Source organism: Salmo salar, chromosome 11 (assembly GCF_965601325.2).
Source record: "Salmo salar chromosome 11, fSalSal1, whole genome shotgun sequence".
Taxonomy (NCBI): domain Eukaryota; kingdom Metazoa; phylum Chordata; class Actinopteri; order Salmoniformes; family Salmonidae; genus Salmo; species Salmo salar.
In genome coordinates, this window is record NC_138301.1 from 110,707,552 (window position 1) to 110,716,540 (window position 8,989).

The following is an 8,989-nucleotide window of genomic DNA, read 5'->3' on the forward strand; positions in this document are numbered from 1 at the left end:
ACATCCTCTTTGGCACCAGCAGAGAGCCCAGAGCATCCAGACCATCTGTCAGGAATAGCGGACTTTAACCAGAGTAATTAGGGAATCACGCCTTCTGCCATCTGCTCTAAATGTATACTCTGTATGATGTATACTCTGTATGATGTATACTCTGTATGATGATCGCCTTCTGCCATCTGCTCTAAATGTATACTCTGTATGATGTATACTCTGTATGATGTATACTCTGTATGATGTATACTCTGTATGATGATCGTCTTCTGCCATCTGCTCTAAATGTATACTCTGTATGATGTATACTCTGTATGATGTGCACATGCGAATAGAATGTCATGTCTACTAGTACATCATTTGAATAAATAAAATAGCTTAACCGTTTAGGGGGGGAGTAAACAATGGAAAAATAACATTTGCACATCCAGTACACATATTTGTTATGCAAAGTCTCCTATGACAACAAAAACAATCCCGCAATAGGTCCTTAGTTTTGTGGTTATGATAAGGAGAGTGAATCGCTGAAATGCATTACTGTTCAATTTACAGTTGAATAACCAAAAGATTGTCTGCTGAGAATCACAGACAGATGTGACATACATTGGACCAGAGGTTGATGTGGCTGTAATGTTCTGTTAATACACAAGATAAGTTGTCTGTCTACAGTGGAAATGTGTTTACAGAAATGTGACTAACTCAGAACTGTTTCGGTTTATTTTGCAGATAAAAAAATAAATATCATCACAAATAACATCCGAGTGTTCCAGGGGTATGAAAAACTAAACCTTCGGTCTATCATTGGCACCGCAGGAAGTTCAATGTTTGTTGAGCACCATAGTGCTGCTTTGGAACACAGGTGATGGATGGCTGAGCACAGCTGCAGCCCTGCTTGGAGGGTCTAGCCTATAGCCTCTCTCAGTGACAGGATGACTATGCCAGAGAGCACTACGGTTTTCGTTAATCTGAGCTTCCCCGTGGAGTGGAATCAGTCTGACTCCAGACCGGAGACACCTGACAAGGAGAAGAACTGGCCTGCTCTGCTCATCTTAATGGTCATCTTCTTCACTGTGGTGGGCAACATCCTGCTCATCCTGGCTGTGTCTCTGGAGAGGAAGCTGCAGAATGCCACCAGCTTCTTCCTGCGCTCCCTTGCTGTGGCAGACATGCTTGTGGGTTTTCTCGTCATGCCGGTCTCACTGATCAACATTCTCTATGGTAGGTAGGTAGGTGGTAGGTTGAGCTCTTTTAGCAAAGCAGCATTTGTTTACCCTCTGAATAATGATCAATTGAAAGCAGCTAGGGATACGAGGTTTTATTGTGAGGGGATGTTCGAGTGGATGAGGAAGACGGTGAGGAAAAAGATCCTGGTTAACATGTTATGGAATGTCTATCGGAGACAGAAAGACATTCTAATGTGAGATTACCCCATTCCCACACAATTCCCTTATCTCAGTAAGCCCCATTACTTTGAATGGCATTGAAGAGTTTGTTTATTTTAGATCAAATGGGTTTGTGTGCTAATGTGCAACAGCCAGATAAACTCTTCCCTCATAAACATTCATTATTTTCATGTCATTAAGGATGAAAGACTTTGATCCATTACATCATTACATGATTTTTCTAGTTACATCATGGCAGTCTATTTGATGATATATGAGACTGAAAAATGACCTTGGATTTATTTGCCTGGTCACAAAGCAGGTGTGCAGATTTGATAATGAAATATCAGTAATTGTTAGTGAACTGTGTCTGTCCATCCCTCAGACTACGTGTGGCCCTTCCCCAGACCCCTCTGTCCTGTCTGGATCTACCTAGACGTGCTGTTCTCCACAGCATCCATCATGCACCTGTGTGCCATCTCACTGGACCGCTATGTGGGCATCTGTGACCCCATCCAACATAGCCGCTCCAACACCCTCTCCAAGGCCAAGGCTAAGATCGCCCTCGTCTGGACCATCTCCATAGGTGAGTTCATGCTGACAAATCAGGAGGGGGAAAAACGATTGAACAAGAGATCTAGCTAAATAATGTCCTCCTACTGTGTTGTCTGTGTGCCTGGAGAGATAGTGAGTTACTATGTGACATTCTTTCTGTTTTGCCTTTTTGAAGAAAAAAACATCAGTGCTTTTTTTCTACAGTCTGTCAGAAAGCCAAACGGAGCCGTTTTCTCTGACCTCTCCTGGGGCTCCCTGACATCTTCACGCTGAGAGATGCTCTAAACAGGGACGACAGGACAAGCCATTATGGTCTCATGGCTCAAGGCTTTTTTGGTTTCACAGAAATTGGACAGCCAGTCAACCTGTTAGCTTGTTGACTTCATCTAAAAACCTCAATCCACTTTCTCTGCCCTCATGTGCTTCCTTGAAACCACCTGCTGGTTGTTTAATCATTATGATTACCTCTTCTAATAATATAATGTTTTTGAGATAGATGTAGCCATGTTTGTGCATTGGTTTAAATATGACAATAATAAGTGATATTAATTGTCCTGTGAACTCCATGTCCATCTCTCTCTCTCTCTCTCTCTCTCTCTCTGGCAGTGATCTCCATGTCCATCTCTCTCTCTCTCTCTCTCTCTCTCTCTCTCTCTCTCTCTCTGACAGTGATCTCCATGTCCATCTCTCTCTCTCTCTCTCTCTCTCTCTCTCTGACAGTGATCTCCATGTCCATCTCTCTCTCTCTCTCTCTGACAGTGAATCTCCATGTCCATCTCTCTCTCTCTCTCTCTCTCTCTCTCTCTCTCTCTCTCTCTGACAGTGATCTCCATGTCCATCTCTCTCTCTCTCTCTCTCTCTGACAGTGATCTCCATGTCCATCTCTCTCTCTCTCTCTCTGACAGTGATCTCCATGTCCATCTCTTTCTCTCTCTCTCTCTCTCTGACAGTGATCTCCATGTCCTCTCTCTCTCTCTCTCTCTCTCTCTCTGACAGTGATCTCCATGTCCATCTCTCTCTCTCTCTCTCTGACAGTGATCTCCATGTCTCTCTCTCTCTCTCTCTCCCTCTCTCTGACAGTGATCTCCATGTCCATCTCTCTCTCTCTCTCTCTCTCTCTCTCTCTCTCTCTGACAGTGATCTCCATGTCCATCTCTCTCTCTCTCTCTCTCTCTCTCTCTCTCTCTCTCTCTGACAGTGATCTCCATGTCCATCTCTCTCTCTCTCTCTCTCTCTCTCTCTCTCTGACAGTGATCTCCATGTCCATCTCTCTCTCTCTCTCTCTCTGACAGTGATCTCCATGTCCATCTCTCTCTCTCTCTGACAGTGATCTCCATGTCCATCTCTCTCTCTCTCTCTCTCTCTCTCTCTCTCTCTCTCTCTCTGACAGTGATCTCCATGTCCATCTCTCTCTCTCTCTCTGACAGTGATCTCCATGTCCATCTCTCTCTCTCTCTCTCTCTGACAGTGATCTCCATGTCCATCTCTCTCTCTCTCTCTGACAGTGATCATCCATGTCCATCTCTCTCTCTCTCTCTCTCTCTCTCTCTCTCTCTCTCTCTCTCTCTCTCCTCTCTCTCTCTGACAGTGATCTCCATGTCCATCTCTCTCTCTCTCTCTCTGACAGTGATCTCCATGTCCCTCTCTCTCTCTCTCTGACAGTGATCTCCATGTCCATCTCTCTCTCTCTCTCTCTGACAGTGAATCTCCATGTCCATCTCTCTCTCTCTCTCTCTCTCTCTCTGACAGTGATCTCCATGTCCATCTCTCTCTCTCTCTCTGACAGTGATTTCCATGTCCATCTCTCTCTCTCTCTCTCTCTCTCTCTCTCTCTCTCTCTCTGACAGTGATCTCCATGTCCATCTCTCTCTCTCTGACAGTGATCTCCATGTCCATCTCTCTCTCTCTCTCTCTGACAGTGATCTCCATGTCCATCTCTCTCTCTCTGACAGTGATCTCCGTGTCCATCTCTCTCTCTCTCTCTCTCTCTCTCTCTCTCTCTCTCTCTCTCTCTCTCTCTGACAGTGATCTCCATGTCCATCTCTCTCTCTCTCTCTCTCTCTCTGACAGTGATCTCCATGTCCATCCCTCTCTCTCTCTCTCTCTCTCTGACAGTGATCTCCATGTCCATCTCTCTCTCTCTCTCTCTGACAGTGATCTCCATGTCCATCTCTCTCTCTCTGACAGTGATCTCCATGTCCATCTCTCTCTCTCTCTCTCTGACAGTGATCTCCATGTCCATCTCTCTCTCTCTGACAGTGATCTCCGTGTCCATCTCTCTCTCTCTCTCTCTCTCTCTGACAGTGATCTCCATGTCCATCTCTCTCTCTCTCTCTCTGACAGTGATCTCCATGTCCATCTCTCTCTCTCTCTCTCTGACAGTGATCTCCATGTCCATCTCTCTCTCTCTCTCTCTCTCTCTCTCTCTCTCTCTCTCTCTCTCTATCTCTGACAGTGATCTCCATGTCCATCTCTCTCTCTCTCTCTCTGACAGTGATCTCCATGTCCATCTCTCTCTCTCTCTCTCTCTCTCTCTCTCTCTCTCTCTCTCTCTCTCTCTGACAGTGATCTCCATGTCCATCTCTCTCTCTCTCTCTCTGACAGTGATCTCCATGTCCATCTCTCTCTCTCTCTCTCTCTCTCTCTCTCTGACAGTGATCTCCATGTCCATCTCTCTCTCTCTCTCTCTGACAGTGATCTCCATGTCCATCTCTCTCTCTCTCTCTCTCTCTCTCTCTCTGACAGTGATCTCCATGTCCATCTCTCTCTCTCTCTCTCTGACAGTGATCTCCATGTCCATCTCTCTCTCTCTCTCTCTGACAGTGATCTCCATGTCCATCTCTCTCTCTCTGACAGTGATCTCCGTGTCCATCTCTCTCTCTCTCTCTCTCTCTCTCTCTCTCTCTCTCTCTCTCTCTCTCTGACAGTGATCTCCATGTCCATCTCTCTCTCTCTCTCTCTCTCTGACAGTGATCTCCATGTCCATCTCTCTCTCTCTCTCTGACAGTGATCTCCATGTCCATATCTCTCTCTCTCTCTCTCTGACAGTGATCTCCATGTCCATCTCTCTCTCTCTCTCTGACAGTGATCTCCATGTCCATCTCTCTCTCTCTCTGACAGTGATCTCCATGTCCATCTCTCTCTCTCTCTCTCTGACAGTGATCTCCATGTCCATCTCTCTCTCTCTCTCTCTGACAGTAATCTCCATGTCCATCTCTTTCTCTCTCTCTCTCTCTGACAGTGATCTCCATGTCCATCTCTCTCTCTCTCTCTCTCTCTCTCTGACAGTGATCTCCATGTCCATCTCTCTCTCTCTCTGACATTGATCTCCATGTCCATCTCTCTCTCTCTCTCTCTGACAGTGATCTCCATGTCCATCTCTCTCTCTCTCTCTCTGACAGTGATCTCCATGTCCATCTCTCTCTCTCTCTCTGACAGTGATCTCCACACCCATCCCTGTGATTGGCCTGCATGACGAGGGGAAGGTGTTTGTCAACGGGACCTGTGTACTGAACGAGCACAGCTTCGTCCTGATTGGCTCCTTCGTAGCCTTCTTTGTCCCTCTGGTCATCATGGTGGTCAGCTACTGTTTGACTGTGCGTGTTCTGCAGCACCAAGCTTCTGACTTCCTGCATGGAGGCCAGGCTTCAATCAACCGGCCGGCCCTACTCAGGATCACCCCAAGGTCCCCTGCAGGGGACAGTCTCCGTCTCCTCAAACAGGACCCTGCCCCTGAGGCCTTGCCAGCTGTTGGTTCCTCCGATGTTTCCGTCTCTCAAGCCTCCCTTCAACCCATCTCTCCAGCAGGGAGACAGGAGCCAGGGGGAGCTGGCATGGCTCAATCAATCAAAAATGAGAGGAGAGCTTCCATGGTCCTGGGTGTGGTGTTTTTCCTCTTCCTGATGATGTGGTGTCCATTCTTCATCACCAATGTGCTGAGCGTGTTGTGTGAGGACTCGATAATAAGCCTGTGCAATAAGCCCGTGTTGGCAGGGCTCCTAAAGGTCTTTGTTTGGGTGGGATATGTCTCCTCTGGTGTCAACCCACTGGTCTACACTCTATTCAACAGGACCTATAGACAAGCCTTCCACCGCTACCTACAGTGTATCTACCAAAGCCCGCCAGCCAAGAGCACCAACAGTATTTCTGTTAATACCGTCACGCCTATTCTATGCAGTAAAGATGCCAACGGCAGTAGCCGTAACAGCCACAATGGGCATAAAGGGGAAATGAAAGGAAGAATGGGGTTGGAGAGAGAGGGTACAGGGTCTGGGATGCTTGAGAAGTTGGCCAGTGTCTGTCCCACCACCGCTGAGGACGTCAGCTGTGTCTGAACTGGCTGGCTGGCCGACTGTCTTTCCCCTCCAGGCTCTCTACATACAAAACATTGTTGTGACACAGCTGTTGCTTCATGTCACTGCCTGGATTCTCCAGCTCATATTCCTGTTCAATCACAGGAGATGTACTGGATTCTCAATCTCCACTTCCTGTTCAAACACAGGAGATGTACTGGATTCTCAATCTCCACTTCCTGTTCAAACACAGGAGATGTACTGGATTCTCCAGCTCCACTTCCTGTTCAAACACAGGAGATGTACTGGATTCTCCAGCTCCACTTCCTGTTCAAACACAGGAGATGTACTCAATGTCTCCCTGTTGCTGGACCTGTAAACATGACTCAGTGAGATATGAAATAGTGTTAAGTCTGCACAATGTGACCAAAGACATGTGTCAGAATTTAATTACAGCTAGTGAGTAATATGTGTGTAGTCAGTGTGGTTATTGTAATGAAATGTCTATTAACTGCACTACTAGTAAATCAAAAGGCGTTTGCATCTCTCACAACAGGGCTTTGAGAGGGTCATTTACAGGAAAACCACTTGCTGTATCTCTCTGTAATCCTGGAGCCACAGTGCCACCTAATGGAAATAGACTGTACAATACATAAAAATGTAATTTCTTACTAGATGTTTTTTTCTGTCTGTATGATAGATTCAAGTCAAAGATAATAGTATTGCACTTGAATGGGAAACAGATGTCTTCATGAACAAGGAGTGGTTTCACTCCCCATTACCTCAAGACTGGTTCATATTTCTGACAGAGTGAGGCCAGGAACCACACCTTTTAGTATTTGTTTTCTTCTTAAATCATATATCACAGTCAACTTTTACTAGTTACATTTTTATATATTTTTCCCCCCTCTGAAATACTGTATTAAAATATACAAATGAGGTGATATCTCATTAAATATGCACATATTTTCCTATTATGCAAAGTGAGTTTGGGAAACCCTGGTCTAAGGATAACCACTGAAAATGTTGTGAATGCAGATGCTTCTGAGGCTGAGAACAATTTGTTGGCGTGTGGATAGAGTCTGACTTTCGGGAAATGGCAGTTAAAGACAAACCCTATGAATTTAGACAACCAAACGTCATACACCTATTTAGACCCAATCATCAGATCTTCAAGGTAAGTTACTACATATAGGCCAGTTTGTAACATTGAAATGGGCTTTTAAATTATGTGTGATTCAATGTAGTGAGTTTTGAAATTATGGATGTATGTCCATTTAAGGGGTTACAATTCATTACATTTTGATGATGGTAGTAGTATGATAAACTAACAAAAGTAATAAATATACATTTTCATCAACTTGTTTTTCTTTTTAATTTATTGGACCAAAATACCCAAAAATCTCGAAATTGATAAGTAAATGCAAAATGTAATTTTAGCCTGTGGTGCTTAATATGATATGATCTGTGTTTTTCCTTCTTCAGTTCTAACGTATAGGGCTCTATTTTCGGCTGGCGTTAAGGCGGCGCCAGTGTCAAACGCATGTTAGTTTGCAATTTCGTCATGTGAAAACCCATTATGTGCATTGAACAAGATGTGAGTTGGTGCCTGTATACTTCCTATTTAGAAACATAAAACAATCATGTTTTTTTTCCCCATTTAGTTTTATTTGATTGAAAACCAAGCATAGCCTCCTGTCACATCCTGACCATGGTAAGCTGTTATTTTCTATGGTAGAGTAGGTCAGGGCGTGACAGGGGGGTTTATTCTATGTGTTCTATTTCTATGTTCTTAGGTTCTAGTTTTTGTATTTCTATGTTGGTTTGTTTGGGATGATCTCCAATTAGAGGCAGCTGGTCCTCGTTGTCTCTAATTGGAGATCATACTTAAGTAGGGGTTTGTGTGTGGGTGATTATTTTTGAGTAGTGTTTGTTTCTCCTCTGTGTCACGGTTTGGTTTTTTGTCTATTCAGTTATTTGATGTATTGCATAGTTTCACAGAGTAAATAAAATGTGGAACTACACACAAGCTGCACCTTGGTCCTCTCCTTTTGACAGCCATGACACCTCCCCTCCTCTCAATGTCTGTTTTATTTTTGTTCTGCCCAATGTAATCAAGTAGACTAGTCAAGACCGTTGATAAAGTGTTTGGCTCGTGAGACTGTTTGGAAATCTTAATCACCAAAGCTTAATTAAAATATCCAGTCTGAGAGGAGGTAAACAGTGAGCTAACATTCCCTTTTTTACCTACAGTGCATTCGGAAACTATTCAGACCCATTCAGTTTTTCCACATTTTGTTACGTTACAGCCGTATTCTAAAATTGATTAAATTGTTTTCCCCCCCAATCAATCTACACACAATACCTCATAATGACAAAGCAAAAACTGTTTTTTTAGACATTTTTGCAAAAAACACTTAAATATCACATTTACATAAGTATTCAGACCCTTTACTCAGTACTTTTTTGAAGCACCTTTGGCAGCGATTACAGCATCGAGTCTCCCCCCACACCCCTTCTGCCCAGAACAACCTCAATTCGTCTCGGGGGATGGACTCTACAGGGTGTCGAAAGCGTTCCACAGGGATACTGGCCCATGTTCACTCCAATGCCTCCCACAGTTAAGTTGGCTGGATGTCCTTTGGGTGTTGGACCATTCTTGATACACACGGGAAACTGTTTATCGTGAAAAACCCAGCAGTGTTGTAGATCTTGACACAAACCAGTGCGCCTGGCACTTACTACCATACCCTGTTCAAACGCACTTAA

General features: G+C 44.5%; 1 protein-coding gene across 1 annotated transcript; it reads left to right on the forward strand.

Annotated features, from left to right (window-relative positions):
* Positions 1–723: 723 nt before the first annotated feature.
* On the forward strand, positions 724–8,178 carry LOC106563717 (5-hydroxytryptamine receptor 2A-like). The gene is made up of 3 exons (XM_014129527.3): positions 724–1,209; positions 1,759–1,959; positions 5,367–8,178. Exons 1-3 carry the CDS (start codon positions 921–923, stop codon positions 6,260–6,262), a joined length of 1,386 nt encoding a protein of 461 aa, XP_013985002.2. The 5' UTR covers positions 724–920; the 3' UTR covers positions 6,263–8,178.
* Positions 8,179–8,989: the final 811 nt, after the last annotated feature.